The sequence below is a fragment of the Hemicordylus capensis genome, chromosome 1, assembly GCF_027244095.1.
Source record: "Hemicordylus capensis ecotype Gifberg chromosome 1, rHemCap1.1.pri, whole genome shotgun sequence".
Classification (NCBI taxonomy): domain Eukaryota; kingdom Metazoa; phylum Chordata; class Lepidosauria; order Squamata; family Cordylidae; genus Hemicordylus; species Hemicordylus capensis.
Genome location: NC_069657.1, coordinates 97,818,275 through 97,834,746, shown reverse-complemented (window position 1 = coordinate 97,834,746; position 16,472 = coordinate 97,818,275). Strand labels below are relative to the sequence as shown.

The 16,472-nt window shown below is 43.3% G+C and overlaps 1 protein-coding gene across 16 annotated transcripts in view; it reads right to left on the bottom strand.

Annotated features, from left to right (window-relative positions):
• Positions 1 to 16,472, bottom strand: part of SHANK2 (SH3 and multiple ankyrin repeat domains 2) — a 695,900-nt gene that overhangs the window by 588,528 nt on the left and 90,900 nt on the right. For 10 of the 16 annotated variants that reach the window (XM_053285990.1, XM_053285997.1, XM_053285975.1 and 7 more), the window contains 3 exons: positions 13,979 to 14,057; positions 10,863 to 11,091; positions 4,876 to 5,079 (listed from right to left, as the gene is read on the bottom strand). In XM_053285990.1, coding sequence (XP_053141965.1) covers positions 4,876 to 5,079; positions 10,863 to 11,066 — 408 coding nt within the window. In that variant the 5' untranslated portion in view covers positions 11,067 to 11,091; positions 13,979 to 14,057. The remainder of the gene's footprint in view (positions 1 to 4,875; positions 5,080 to 10,862; positions 11,092 to 13,978; positions 14,058 to 16,472) is intronic. The other 6 variants (XM_053285982.1, XM_053285976.1, XM_053285983.1 and 3 more) reach the window with 1 other exon arrangement.

Below are 16,472 nucleotides of genomic sequence, written 5' to 3'. Positions count from 1 at the left end.
GTGTGCAGAGATGCGGAAACCATCCATCTATGTCCAGCTAGCTAGCTAGATTAGAGATTCTATCTCTCCACTTTACTATCTAGAATGGAGTTCACTAATAAAGACTCCTTATATTGATTTGAAACTATGAACTGGCTCCAAGTTATTTTACTCTCAGCATACACACATGCCTGGGCAGACTCCGCTGTGTTTTGCCTCTGTGCACTCTGCTGTAATAGAAGGGTATCTCTTACCAGAGAGAATTCCCAACAATATTAACGTAATAAATTAAATAATAAATAACCCCACCCCACCCCACCCCTTCCCCCTCTTCTGGATCTGCCCTTGTTTTGCTTGATTGGTTATTGAACTGCAATTTCCTTGCCTCTGTTATTTCTTTGGCCAAAGCACTTACTCCCTGGAGCAGATACTACAGTCAACAAAAAGTACAGACTAATGTGCTGTACATGGTGTTCATGAAGAACAACTAATGTTCTTAGTTGTTCTCCTTAGACAACTCCTTAGAGATCTAAGCATCTCCTTTGCTCCTGAGTTTTCTCCCTCACACAGTGACAGGAGTTCACTTCTCTCTCTGTCACTGCAGTCCTCATAGAATATACGCCCATAGAATATACACCCAACAGCCCCATGAGAGCTCAATGGGACACCAAGCAGATCTGACTGTGATATCTTTGCTAGCTAAAATTTAAAAAATCAAAGGAAAAATAATAAAAAAGAAGTCTTCAGGTAGAAATGACAAGACCTTGGGAAAGCAATATGAATTAGAAAGGGTGAAGCCACAGACATCACTTGGATGTCCAAATAATTATGGCAAGACCTGAGTACAAAGAATAGCTGAATGGAACAAAGATCAAACCCAATACCTTACAAATAAATAGCTTTTTCACTCATTGGGCCTTTTTCAGTGATACATATTCATGATATAATCTTGTTTTATTGAGAAGGCTCTTGGTGCATCAGAGGTTGGATGGGAGAGAGAGAGAGCTGGGTCTCACAATCAGTGAGATCCGGTTTAGCAGGGTGAGCGGGGAGGGTGCCCTGGGCAGCCAGATTGGCCGCCCACACGATTGCCAGCTCCATGATGGAGCGGGGGGGCTGGGGGGAGCAGGGGCCAATTGGCCCGTGCAAGGTCCAGCATGCCCTGCACAAGCGTGCAGGGCATGCTGGCGAGACCCCTGGAGCCGGAAGTCGGGTTTTCACCTCCACTCCGGGAGTGTCCTCATGAGCAACCGCAGCTACTCGCAATTATTAAAACCAGGTTTGCGGAGCACTTGTTCCGCAAACCTGGTTTAAGGGCAGGGGTACTTAGGTGGGTTACCCGCCTAGGAACCACCAGGCTCGCAGCCAAGCCCGGTGGTTCACATGATGGGGCAAAATTGGGGGTTCACACGATGGGGCAAAATAGCCTCCTCTAGCCCGATTTTGCCCCATCGTGTGAATAGCCTCAGTGTGTGTCAGAGAGAGAGAGTGTGAGAGTGAGTGGGTGAGTGAGTGAGTGGGGGGGAGTAGGGGGGAGAGAGTGAGTGGGGGGGCTTTTCGCCTCACCTCCAGGGGTCTCCTCTTGAGTAACCGCAGCGCAGAGCCATGCCGCGACTACTCACGATTATTAAAACCAGGTTTGCGGAGTACTCAATCCGCAAACCTGGTTTAAGGGCAGGGGTACTTAGGCGGGTTACCCGCCTAGGAACCACCAGGCTCACAGCCGAGCCCGGTGGTTCACACGATGGGGCAAAATCAGTCTAGCCTCCGCTAGCCCAATTTTGCCCCATCGTGTGAATAGCCTCAGAGTGTGTATCAGAGAGAGAGTGAGTGAGTGAGTGCGTGAGTGAGTGGGGGTTAACAGTTTGCCACTAAAATATCACTAGGCATCTTTTTTGTTTGTTTTAATTTTAACTATTAGCTGGAAATGGAACTGAAAGACGCAAGGCTGTCCCTAGGGGTATATGGGGCTGAGGGCTAATCAGCATATTGGGGCCTCCTTAACATTTCAATATAATATACATTACATGTAAACACACACAAATTTGGACACATTGCTGCTTACCCACAATACTAGCTCATTTATGGATAAATTAAAAAGCAGTGGTCCCACTACTGATCCCTGGGGGACCCTACTTCTTACTTCTGCCCATTGTGAAAATTGTCTGTTTATTCCTGTCCTTTGTTTCCTATCCTTCAGCCAGTTATCAATGCATACATGAACCTACCCCCTTATTCTGTGCCAGCTAAGTCACAGAATAATATCTGTGTTATTCTTATATAGCATTCAGCCACCTGAATTTGCGATTAAAAATTGGTCCTGCAACAAAATGTTGCATCTCCCCAACTTTAATGCAATTTTCATGATGCTATAAGGTGTTAAAGGCTCAGGCAGGCTAATCCCCAGCCTCACCTTCTGATCTTTCTTTTAGAAAATTTCTTGCTGGTTTAAAAAATATCTAATTTATAAGTTTTTATTTCTCCCCCCTCCACACAAAATAAGATTACACTGTCCATTAAAACAACTTCATATTTTGTTTAATATGAAATGAACGCCTTCTGGGTGATACATTTACAGGGAAGCAAGTACTTTCAATGAACTTACTTCCATGTTTATGCAATCTTTTGGAGGTGCAAAGTGTAACATACTGTTTGTTTCCTCTCTGCCAAAGCATGTTACACTTTCCCCATGATTTTTACAACATAAATCTGGTCTGAGAAAGCAAGAATGGTTAAACTTAAAAATATATTCTTACATACTGGTTGGGAAATCAGGAGGAGGAGGAGGAGAGAGGAAAGGGGCTGAAGCTGAGAGAAACCCAGGGAGCAGCAGCAAAACGGCAAGGAGACAACTTCTCTAGCCTCTATTCCCCAGGCTTGCTCTGGTTGGCTATATGGGAGTGACTGGTCAGGGGAAGAGGGAACCCACACACCACATGCTAGAGCTCCCCAGGTAGCCTTTCTCCCCGGCACTGCCTTCGCACTCACGAGAGCACTTGACAGGGCTGATGCTGCAGGGATGGAGAACCAAAAGTATGCATCTATCCAATTAACAACATGCAGTTTAAGAGATGTTGCATCAGGGGCTCCTTGAATTTGTGGGACTTTCAGTGAGTGCATATTAGGGATGTGCACAGAACCGGCAGGGGCCAGTTCGAAGGCAGAAGGGATAACTTTAAGGGCGTGGAAGGGTGCACTTACACCAGAAGTGATAGGAAGTAGAATGTGTAGATGTCAGCACGCGCGCACATCACGTGCATGCCCGACATGTGCACGCGCACCCTCCTGTCACTCCTAGTCCAAGGAGCGGACAGGGCGGCAGGGAGGTATGCTGCCGCCCCACCAGTCCAGTTTTCCAGTTAGCGCCAGCAGGGGAGACGTGGCAGGGTGGTGGTAAGTGCACTCTCCCCCACCCTTAAAGTTATCCCCCTCCGCCGCCTTCAGACTCCCCGAACCACCCAGTGTTCGATAGGGGTGTGCACGGAACCGCAGAGCTGCGGTCTGGCACTGTGGGATGGGTTCCTTTAAGGGCGGGGAGGGTTTACTTACCCCCCCGCCACTTGCCCCCGTCCAGTGCGCATATTTAATGTAATAATTGGGGCAGCAGGATACTTCCCTGCTGCCCCTTGTCCCTCTGCAATGCCGCCAGCTTTGACTCACAGTTTTGAAAATAAATTACTGCTGCCCAGTGCCAATAATGAAGTTGAAGAAGAAGCCGGCCTCCACTTCGGCGCCTCTCCGCCCGGCGGCTCCCCCAGGAGCCGCCGCCGCCTCCCAGCAGCCACTGAGAGCGGCTCCGCCATGGAGGACGCGCCGCGGCAACCCTCACTTCCGGCTACCATGCGACTTTCCCCCACATACAGAGTGGCTGCATTCTGCCACTCTGTATGCGGGGGAAGTCGCATGGAAGCCGGAAGTGAGGGTTGCATCACTTCCGGCTTCCATGCGACTTCCCCCGCATACAGAGTGGCAGAATGCAGCCACTCTGTATGTGGGGGAAAGTCACATGGTAGCCGGAAGTGAGGGTTGCCGCGGCGCGTCCTCCATGGCAGAGCCGCTCTCAGTGGCTGCTGGGAGGCGGCGGCGGCTCCTGGGGGAGCCGCCGGGCGGAGAGGCGCCGAAGTGGAGGCCGGCTTCTTCTTCAACTTCATTATTGGCACTGGGCAGCAGTAATTTATTTTCAAAACTGTGAGTCAAAGCTGGCGGCATTGCAGAGGGACAAGGGGCAGCAGGGAAGTATCCTGCTGCCCCAATTATTACATTAAATACGCGCGCTGGACGGGGGCAAGTGGCGGGGGGGTAAGTAAACCCTCCCCGCCCTTAAAGGGACCCCCCCACCCGGACCCGGACCAGCCAGATCCGAACCGGTCTGGAAAGTCCGGAGGCCTTTACAATGGCTTCCAGACCGGTTCGGACACACCCCTAGTGTTCGAACCTGTTTGGAGGCCCATAAAAGGGCCTCCAAACAAGTTTGTGCACATCCGTACTGCATATAGTTTCTGTAAATGCAGGGAGCGCTCCACAAGTAACTTGAGCACTGGACAAACTCCCATTATACCTGAACCTCCAATCCAAAGACCTGTGCGGGTGCCTTCTATGCAGACGGGATTTTGTATGAGTGGACTTCTCAGAGAACATTAGTGTTAGAGTCACTTCTACATGTGGAAGAGGATTTATCTGCACAGCTTTCACCAGTACTTAAGGCAATGAGGAAGCTGCTAGAGTATGTAGTTGCTAATCATGAATTCAGGTCCCCCATCACAGTTTCAGTTTGTGACAGGTAAAGAAGACCTAGTAACTCACAGGATGTGAAGTGTTTGTTATGTATATATCATACAATGACCATGCATGTTCCTAGTATCTAAGTTTTAATTAAATAATTGTTCATTAGAGTACCTCTAAGGATGGAACACCTTTATTTACAGGTTGTGGATATTCCATAAGAAGTCGTTCTTCATCCAAAAACTTTCCATCTCTCCCATTGTTTGCAGGTTGGAACAAGCCATAGTTGAGAACATCTTTCAAACTTTGATTCAATGTGCAGAGAATTCGTTGTTTTGCTACCCACACTGAAGCTTCAGGATTGAATTTTATACATTTCTGTAAAAAACACGCACACACACACACACACACAAAACAGAACAGGAAAACAATTAATACACACAAAAGCCAACTATTTAGTACAATAAAATCTAATGACTTTTAATGAATTCTCAACTATCAAATAATTTCCTGGATCTTCTCCACATATTAAGTTAAAAAAAAAAATTAAACTTATATACTGCCCAAACGTTCGTCTCTGTGGTTAACATAAAACAATTAAAACACATATGAAAGTTAAAACAAAATGACAGTTTAAAAACAACCATGGATTTTAATTTCCCATTTTTCATACCATTAGTGAGTGCACTACTAGGACTCTCTAAAGGCTTACAATAGTCTTCAGGTTACACCATCACCTATGTAGAACCTCCTCAGTCTAAGTCTACCACTCAACCATAATGCCCTACTGCCAAGGCACATTTGTCCACACAGAAAACTGACTGCAACTGACAATACAGTAGACCAGGGCTGCTCAACTTCGGCCCTCAGAGGCGTATCTAGGAAAAATAGCACCTAGGGCAAACACTGAAATTGCGCCCCCTGTCCAAACATCTGACACCCATCTTTCAGATTACTTTACCATAATATCAGCTGAAAAATACAAGTCAAGCTTGTTAATCTTTTAATCTTTCAAAAACTATTTTAGCAGTGGACTTAGCCAGACCAAAAAATGCTGGGAAACTACAAATTCCAGTATGCGGGGGCTCATGAAATTCCCAAATACTATGTGGAGGTGTACTTGGAAAACTAAACAGAAGTGCCTGTCTAATTCTCTACTATGCATTGTAGCATCACCATTACATACGTTTTAAAAATCAATGGAGAATTTGACTTTTCCCAGATACTCTGTAAATAATTAAAGGATATGCAGAGTAAATTGTGTCACTGCTTGGAATATATTCTAGTCTTTCAGAAAGACAGTTAAAATGAGAGAAAGAGAGCAAGAAGCTCCCAGTGGGCCTTAATATTAAGGATTTCACACTGATTCAAAGACAAACTCACTATTAATAGCCATATTAGCAAGACATCACATTTAACTCACTTATCACAAGAAGCAAAGTAAGAGCAAATGAATACAATCCTAGCTCATAAGCATCAGCTCAGTATTCACAAACTCTGGTTCTCTGTACATAGTGCCAATCTGAATATGTGTACAGTGTCTTATATTATATTTTTATTATTATTATTTTTACCCGTAGCCCCTTTGGGGGGCTTCCTAAAGGCGGGGGGGTGTTGCAAATGTTCCCCCTCACCCCGCTGGCCTCTAGGGCTTCACAGGCACCATTTGAGCATGTGCAGTGGCCATTTTTAAAAATAATCTTTTTTTTTTTTTAAAGGCCACTGAAAACAAAATGGCCACCGTGCATGCTCAAATGGCCTCTGCAAAGCCTGGCATGACCTAGGGCCTCACAGAGGCTATTTGAGCATGCATGGTGGCCATTTTGGTTTTGGCAGCCATTTTTTTAAAAAAAAATTATAAAATGGCGCCCCCCTTCAAGTGTCGCCTGGGGCACATGCCCTGCCTGCCCTAACCTAGATACGCCCCTGTCGGCCCTCCAGTTGTTTTTGGACTACAACTCCCATAATCCCCAGCCTCAATAGTCCATAGCCAGGGATTATGGGAGTTGTAAGACACCATCTGCAGAAGGGCCAAAGTTGAGCAGCCCTGCAATCGACACTCATATGAAGCTGCCTTCTACCAAATCAAATTATTGATCCATCTAGCTCAGTTCTGTATAGTGACTGGCAACAGATCTTCAGGTTTTCAGACAGAGACCTCTTGCAGCCTGTAGTGAATAGTCTTCCCTCCCTCTAAGGAGTCAACAGGAAGCAAACTCCTGTCTTTATTGACAGGCTGGTGACCTCCAGCACTCGACTAATCAGTCAACCAAGTGGGTGGGACAGGAGAGCTGTTGCTGGGATTGCTGGGAACAAGAAGGGGAAAGTGAGTGGAGAGTGCAGACTAGCATGAGGAGCAAGATAATCTCTTAGGGTGAGAGATCTGCAGGAGGCTTGATTTTCATCAGGGGTTTGGTGAGTCAAGGAAAGGGGAAGCCAGGACTTTGTTGGCTTTGGGAACCCAGCATAGGGAACAGTTTGTTTAGTCAGACTGTGCGTCAGGAATTTATTTTGCTTTTGTGTGTGTGCTTTGCATTTTCCTAAATATCTGTTCTTTGCAACTAAGTAACTAAGTTTAGCTGTATGCTGCCCCAGCATCATTCGTGGTGCTTTTAAAGTATGCTTGTAACCAATTAAGTATTCTTAAGTGTATCTAAAAAGCTAAAAGCCACAGACAGAATCCATCTGTAGTAACTGAATAAAAGTTTTTTTCTCTGTTCTTTTTACACACCTCAGTGGGTTGGTTATTAACCCAGCAGGGGGCAGGGGCATAAGAGGTATTTCTCTGGTGCAGAACATGTCTCAGACAGCTTGACCAAATTAATAATTAGCTCCTTATTCCAGCAAAATGCACAGGAGGGAAGGGTTTTTTTCTTTAGTCTTGCCTGTTAGCAAAAAGGGGGAGCAGATTTATGCATTTGCCCAGTACCCAGCTATAGCGGGACCTTGGACTAAAATACTCAATCCAATGGTCTGGTTCTAGGCAAGTCTTAGAGTTCCTGGTGGCAGCAGGAACCTAGCAGAACTTCTGGGTTTACCAAAATCTTTTCTTAGCTTTTCTGGGTTTGGAGAGTTAAAGATTTTTAAGCTGCCAGTCTGCTTCTCAGAGCACAGGAAAGGGATGACTCAGCACTAAAGTCTCCCTCGTAATGCAGAACTGGTTTAGATTGGTCAGGGAGATTATCCATCAACCTGGCCTGAGTCGGGAAAGGAAAATTTTTCCACTACCCACAACCCACTACACAGCCCTAAATGGAGATGCCACAGATTGAACCAGGGACCTTCTGAAGGCAAAACAGATTCTTAGCTATTGCCCCTTGGGTGGTGGCAGGGAACATATATTAGAGAGATTTATTTAGCTATGGCCCCACTCCTCATGGTGTTATGTTATAAATAGACACCTGTGTTTTAGGCAGTATAAAAATATGTTAAATAAATAAATAAAATTTATGTGACTCATTTGTTCAAATTTGTTTATAAATATTGGGTAACAGCAGATGATTTCTCTTTATTGCCTTTAAATTCATTTTTGTGTTGGTCTCGAGTGTGGACTCTGGGATAGTGACAGGTTACTCAAGCAGAGCAGAGACAAAATCCCAAATGGGATTCCTCTATAACCAGCAGAAACTGAGCAGTCCACTCTCCACTCTCCAGGTTCAAAGGGAACCTGAACGCCCTTTTTACCCCTGGGCAGATACCGAATTATCAGATTCAAATTAGATGGCATGGCAGCCATGTTTGTTTATTAAAGTAGCCACTCCACTCACATATAAAGCGGGGGGGAGGGTCTGATTTTTTTTTAACCTCAAAGGGAGCATACAGATGATGACATGTGCTCAATTCTCCCCACTCTTTCACCTGACATCCTCACAAGCCATCACTTCAGCACTTTTTTCCCAATTGGGAGACTGCCAGGTAAGGCAGGGGAGAAGATTCAGCACCTCTCAGCCACACACATTTTTTTCACGGCAAAAATAGAAAAACAAATGCTAATCACCCACTACTTTCTTTAGGGGTGTGCACAAAGCACAGTTCAAGCACCTTTTGGGAGTGCTGAGCAGGAACTTTAAGAAAGAGGAGAGAAGGTCCTTACCTGCTCTCCACTGCCCCATGCAGCTTCCTGATGGAGCAGTGCATGTCCCAAGTACCTCTGCAACACCATGCTGACCATGCAAATGGCACCCGTACATATGCGGACATGAACCATGCTGGCACCGTGGGGGGTACTCAGGATGCATGTCATAACAGCAGGAAGCTGCATGGAGTAGTGGAGAGCAGGTAAGGACCTACTCTTCTAATTCTTAAAGTTCCTGCTTCCCACTCCCAAAAGCTGCTCAAACCACAGTTTGAGCCACAGTTTGTGTGCACCCCTACATTATGTGAACGGGGCAGACACATGAATAAACAAATGTACGTGCCACCATCAGGTCTAATTTGAACTTCAGATTCTGTCACATTGAATGCCACTTAAAAGCTAAGATCCTGCTTTTAGCCAGAAGGAGGCAGTAACTCCATATCAGACCTTAGACATGATTTAAATTACCAGTATTCCAGAAAGCTAATTTTAAGCTACAAGAAAAAGAATACGCAGTTACACTTTACACGGCAATTGGATAGATTAGCAAAGAAGCACTTACGAAACTGGATCAATTATAATAATAAGTTGACATCTACCAAAAATTTGTAAAATGCAAATATAGGGAATAGGGAAGCTGTTTCTAGGGAACTAATCATGAACTGGATAGCTCACAGTTCCAAGTAAAGGCAATCATTAACTACTGACAAATGCTCAAGGCTAAAATAATTAATTTTAACCTAAGAAGTTTGAGTTATTTTGTAGTGCTCAGTACTAAGGACATAAGCACTTTGGCATCTCCGTAACATCATCGAGATAGCTATACACATGCTTAAATATCTCCTGGATCATGCCCTAAATTTCTTCTCCCAGTTTTCTATTAATTTAGCTTCAAAACTCTAACTATGCTTCTATTGAATTAAGCCCTTGGGTACAGTATCAGTGGTGACCTAAAATTTTCTCTGACTTTTTGTGAGGTATATAACAAAGGGCGAGGTGTGTATTAGTCATTAGAAATCTATGTCTTGTATGAGCAACTGGGAAATAACAAAAATACGTTATCAGAATAGAAAAATGGCTCAAGCTAAAGGCATATATACCAGGCCAAAGTACACTTTCATTTCATTTAAGAGACAGTATACAACCCATAGCTTTGTTTAGGGGGTTGTTTTTTTTAACTCATATTCAACTGCAGTGCCTAAAGCATGCTTATGAGGAACAAAGTCTTTACTAGAGATTTAGCACACCTATTTTTAAAATGATTTTTAAAAGAGCTAAAAATCTATATCTCAATCGGGGGCGGGGACGACTGTTAAATAATACAAAGAAATACATAGATAAGAAATCTCCTTTGTAGACCTGCTTTTTATTGTGTATTAAAGCAAATTAATCCAACAAAATCCTGTAAAGAAAAGGAATCCAACAAAATCCTGTAAAGAAAAGCAAACATTTTGACATAAAAACATAATAATCAATGCTTGATGTTCAACAGTGTTTGAACCAGCATTTTTATATTGCATCTTTTATATGCAATATTCATCCTGGAGAGAATCTATCAATGTGGTCACTAAGAGTTGACACCGACTTGACTTAATCAATCTTAATCAATCAACCAACTAATCCACAATATAAAGAAGTTCTACAAAAGAGATTTGTTTTGAGTGTCATCATGTGTATTACATCGCCACTATAACAGCTAATCCGATAGATAACAAAGTCATAAAAGGGGGCTAAAATTTTCTGTATTGTCGATAGACATTCTGTTCTTGTTAAATATGAATGTGTGCATGTTGTAGGAACCTTCTGGAAAGGTTCCAGACATCTTCAATTTGCTTCTTATTGAAAATTCCATGCCCAGCCTTCACGGTCTACCTTAATGTAGACAACTCTCTCCAAAATTACTTCCACCTTTTTTAGCTTCAATTTACACTTCAACAATTCTACATTTCAAAATCATTTAATGACTAAATGCTTTTGTCATTAAACATTCTGAGCAGACTGACATATTTTAAATGATTAGTTCAGTTTAGTCCACTGAATGGTCTTGATCAATAAATTTCATAATGATCAATAAATTTCTCCTTACCGTTTGCTGTAAATCAGGTATTATAATCCGGATCACTAATGTGTTGCTCTGGGTGTCTTCCATCCTGCTACTGGGCTTCTCTGCTGTAGCCCTGATAGTTTCATAAATAGTTTCTTCTTTGGAGCTGTCTGATTCAGATTCCATTGAATAATCAGAAAAACTCTGAGCCATTTCATCTTCACTTGAAGTTGGACTGCGAGGCATGTTCCGTACCTCTTACTGCATTTGGCTAAAAACACAAAAGCAAATTATAGGTATAGATCTGAACTTCATTCAGCCAGCATGAGTGACGGGTGTGTGTCTTGTATCTTTCAAAATCAGATAGCTTACATGTTCCACAACATAGAACGGGCACTGCAGAACCCACTTTCACCACTTCAGAGCTCTAACATGCACAACGACAGTGCTACACAAGAGGGCAATACTGGAATTACTGACCTTTTGTTCAACCACATTGCACACTGCTTCCATTACTCCCAATGGAAGCAACACACAACATGTGATTATGCAAGAGGTGAGTCGTTCTCCTGTGTTATGAGTCTCGCAGTGGCACAGGTGGTTCTGCAATCTCTACTCCAAATCAATTTGCAAGCTAAAGAAGTATCCTTGAGATTCAAAGAGGTTAGCAGTTTAATATGATATGGTAGACAATAAAGAATGGTCACTTTCTGTGTCATTTACAAATCTTCAACAAAAACCTGTATCATTGTCATGAAACTTTCTGACGAGACTCTGATATGTTTTAATTCGACTGAAATATATACTTTTGGAGCTAGCAACAAAAGTCTATATTTTCTGTTCAATGGCTGTTAAGGCAAGCAATACAAAAGCACACCAGCTACTCAATTAACATGTTAAACTATGCAGATTCATATAGATAGTTCAATTAACAGTTAATACAAGGTTCCAGAACCTAGTATAGGCTCAAGGATAGATATTTTGATCTGAGAATTCTAAGTCAGGGTTACCTCTGTCATTACTTCAGACTTAGGCAAGAGAAAGTAGCTCCTTTTCAAATGTTCAAGAAAATGTTCAATAAACAACTGTCTACAACTTCAAAATGCATATGTGAAGAGCAGGGCAGGATTTGCTGCCACAATCCCACTTTCCCCTACACACACACACACACACACACACACACACACACACACACACACACTGAAGCTCTTCTCATGATCCATGGGAAGAGCTTCTGTTGGGCTTATGGGGAGAGAGGGCTTAGCCCGCTCTCCCCACAGACGAGCCACCACTCGTAGCTGGGCAGCCGAATTGACTGCCCACACGGCTGCCGGCTCCATCACTGAGCGGGGGGGCGGGGCTGCAGGGATTGGGATCGGGAGCCGAACAGCCCCTGGAAGTTCCAGGATGCCCTGCGCGAGTGCGCAGGGCATCCTGGAGAGACCCCTGAGCCGGGGAGGCTGCTTGCAGCCTCCCTGTTGGGGGTCTACTCGTGTGTCACCACACACCGTGGCAACACATGAGCAACCAAATGAGGTTAACAGAGCGCTCACTCCGTTAATCTCATTTAAGGGGAAGGGGAATTAGGTGGGCTAGCTGCCTTGGGAGCACCGGGCTCGCTTGCTCTTCACTAAGAGCGTTAAGAGTGAGGTTTAGTAGCAGGGTTAGCCAAATTCAGACTACCAGAGCTTGGGGCATTTGCCCTGGTTCATATGTGCATGCAGCCCTGGGTCAGAGGCAGATAACCCAGGTTTAGCTGCTTGTGCGAAGAGGCTTACTGAATGTTAAAATATTGCTTGAAACAGAACATTTGAGAAGAAGCCAATGTAAAATGGTTTTCTTTTCAGGAGAGCAATCCCCAAGGGAGTATTTCATTTGCTAATGCTTAACTGAGCTGTAATTAATGCAGCTCTCTCAAGCACTTTAAATCAATAGAAAAACCCTGTTCTCCCACTGATGCCAAGTCTCACAACTGAAAATTTTCTTGGACAGTATGAATTGGTTAAAAAGATGAAACCAACTTCAAAAGGAGGAGAGAAGTTCTAAATACCAAGATTTTCTCCCTTCTGAAAAAGCAACTTAAGTATATACTTAAATAAGCGGGCCAATAAAATGCTGGGTATGCATTTTATGTGCATACGCGGCAGCCTCCCAAATTGCTGCTGCCAGTGCACAGAAACCTGGAATGAGATGAAAATAGCCCCAAATGGGCTGTTGGAGACTGGGGAGGGGAGACCAGTGGGGCGGGGGGGGGGTTGAACCTAAAAAAACCCAAAAAAACCCTGCAGCCATGGCAGCACCCCCCAAAGCCCCACGATGGCAGTGAGTCCATTTTTAAAAGATTTTTAAAAATTCTGTTCCCCCTCCCCACCAAGCCAGGCCTGAACCGGTTCGGACTCAAGCCGGACTGGCTCTAGTGTGCACAGAAGTGGACTGGACCCGGTTCAGTTCAAGTCTGGTTAAACTTGAACCGAATCAAGTTTTCCAGTTTTGTGCACAACCCTAGCACACAACCGCCCATAGAACTTGCGTTTGGGACAGTATAGAAATGTATTAAATAAATAAACAAACAGACAGACAAACAAACTATACCCATATCAGTGTCACACAACTATAGTTCCCATATGAGTGTCACACAGCAATTGTCCAATATAGCAGGGACAGGAGATAAACAAAACTGGTGATTGGACCCTCAGGCCAGTTGTGCTGCTGCAGCAGTTCATAAAATTGCACTAAAAGGGCTTTTGCTAAATATGGCATTTATGTATTTATATAAGTATTAGCCGAAGGCCCATCAAAAGGGACAGGGAACAATTTTTGGTTTTATGTGTCACCTTTCTCCATATCATCTTATATTAAGCCTCCTTTCCATCCCCCTGTTGTTTGTCGGTTGAGTGGAAACAAGGTAAGAGGGAAACCTGGGTAAAAGTGATTGCGTGCAAGCAGGTTAGAAGGAAAACCTGGGTAGCTTTTCCTCTTAACTTGCTTCCACACAATCACTTCTACCCAGAGGTTTTCCTTCTACATTGCTTCCACACAAGCAAAAATTGGGAGCATGCACAGCTCCAAAACCTGGGCAGAACACAGCTTTTGATTGTGTGAATGACCTCACTCTCTCCTCGAACTCCTTTCCCTTATCTGAATTTCTTTTGCCTCACCTTCCATCTCCTGTCTTCTCAGCTCTTGGCTCCATCCCCACAATGCTGTTTAGCCCTCACCCTTCAGGAGTTTCCATTGCTGCTCAAAAACAAAAACAAATATTTATATACCACTTTTCAACAAAAGTTTCCAAAGTGATTTACACAGAATAATAATAAATAAATAAAGATGAATCCCTATCCCCAAAGGGCTCACAATCTAAAAAGAAACATAAGACAGACACCAGCAACAGTCACGGGAAGTATTGTGCTTGGGGTGGATAGAGCCAGTTACTCTGCCCCTGCTAAATAAAGAGAATCACCACTTTTAAAAGGTACCTCTTTGCCCAGTTAGCAGAGGTATCAGAACATTAACCAAACATTCACTGTTAGCAGCGGTATCAGAACATTCACCAAAACCACAACATTCACCAAACCTAATTCTGAGTGGTATTGCTGAATTCAAAACAATGGCAGATAATTTTAAGTCAATTAAAGCTAATTAAATGTCTGAGGCACTCGTTGTTTGTATGGGCACCGAGTGAGTTCTAGTTGTGAATTTTGTAAATCCTTCAATCCCCGCAGTTGAGGGGAAGCCAGTGTTTCGAAGCGTGACCAACCAAGCCACACTTGGAAATTATATAGATATAGATAGATATAGATTTTATTTTGAAATCTATATTCAACCACATAGTACAACACTTCCACACAGCATCTCTCAGTCAACTACACAGTGATTGTTGCTGATATATACGTTATGTTTCTTTTTAGAGTGAGAGTCCTTTTGGGAAATTGAATTGTCATATTTCTTTCTCTATGTAAACCACTTTGAGAACTTTTTAATGGGAAAGTGGTATATAAATATTCATAGTAATAAAGTTAACGATAACAAAGAAGTACACATGTGTGTGTGCACACACCCTTGTGTAAAATATAAATAATTAACTCACAGTCTTAAAATAGTTAAAACAATTTATAGGAGTATTAAAAATCTCCCCTTTCGTGTGTAACACATGCCCTGAGAATTCTCCCTTCCTGGTTTTTATTATTTGCATGTTGACAGCAGTCAGATTCAGTCCATAGTCCTGGCCAGGATTTTGTTTTCTGGAACATGCAGTGACCAAAATGTAGGAAAACTGTGATAAATATATCACTGGAACTTGGAATTTTGTTCTAACTTTAGGAAATGTTTAGTTACTCAACAACTTAAAGAATTCAGTGTAAAAGAGTTAACTTGGGACTCAAGCTCAAAAATGCTGGGAGTATTATCAGTTAGAAAATGTTCAGCTAGAAACACAGGGAGGAATTGCACAATGTCTGGCTATCTAGATTTTGACAACCGGTTTAGAAAACAATACACAGTGTGGAAAAAATAAAAGCGTTGAGTCAAGAACTTACAGACTAAATAAAATTTATTGTGGTTACAAATATTGGCTGACGTCCTAACGCTGTGTATGCAGAGCCCAAAAAAGCATACATGCAGTAGTTACATGCCACTGCATGCAGACTCAAATGGGTGGTGGTGGAATTTTTGACCTCAGGGACATAATTGCAGGTTGCACAGAGCGCCTTCAGGGCAAGGGGAGTTCAGCAAAAATCGCCTCCCACATGCTCAAGCACATGCACTTCAGAAGTTTGAAGAATGTAATCCAGTTTGAAGCCTACTCTGGGAAGAGCAGAAGCAACTTGAGGATGTGAACAAGATTTTCTAAACAGAACAACATCTAGCCTTTCCCCCCTTCAAACTAACTAACAGGAGGAGGGGAGATTTTGAGGGGCTGGTTTCTATTTAAGGGATAAGTCCGTGTGTGTGTGTGTGTGTGTGTGTGTGTGTGTGTGTGTGTGTTATTTGCCAGGGCTAGCATTTGCCAGGGCTAGCAAACTCCAATGTTTTTGTTTGCCCCTGCCTGAAGGGGGTAGAATCAGCTAGGGCTGTGAGAGGCCCCATAATTCCTTTGACCCAAATATTGTGTCTCAGTTTGAAGCCTACTCTCTACATAAGAGGTGAAGGCCCGAGAGCATGGCGAACAGAGCATACCCAACAGGGATAGGAAACAGGATGTTGTAGTTTTGCAGAAGTTTAGCAGGAAGTGTGCAGGAGAGCCTGGAACAAGGCCCTGTGATCATAAGGAGCCTGGTGGAGAAGAGAAAGTATGTACCAATCCATCCCTCATATACTTGAGAAAGCCTTTTTGGACAGTTAAATAGCTGACCATTACAGCTAAGAACTATCCTTCTAATAAACTACCTTAAAATACTCTAAACTTGTACCAAATCTGAATCAACCCCATTTTGTATTTTGTCCAAAATTAAGCATTCCAAATCACCCCAGTTTTGTTTTGTATCTGAATTAATCTGAATCCAAATTAATTCAGATTTAAAAAATGGGTCACATGGTCAAAAGAGTGGGTGAGGGTTATAGTGCCCAATGAGTGGAAGCTACCACAAAAATTTCAAAGGAACTGGGCAAACGGCTGATTTTTGGTGAATTTTTGAAGTTTTCGCATCTTTCAGA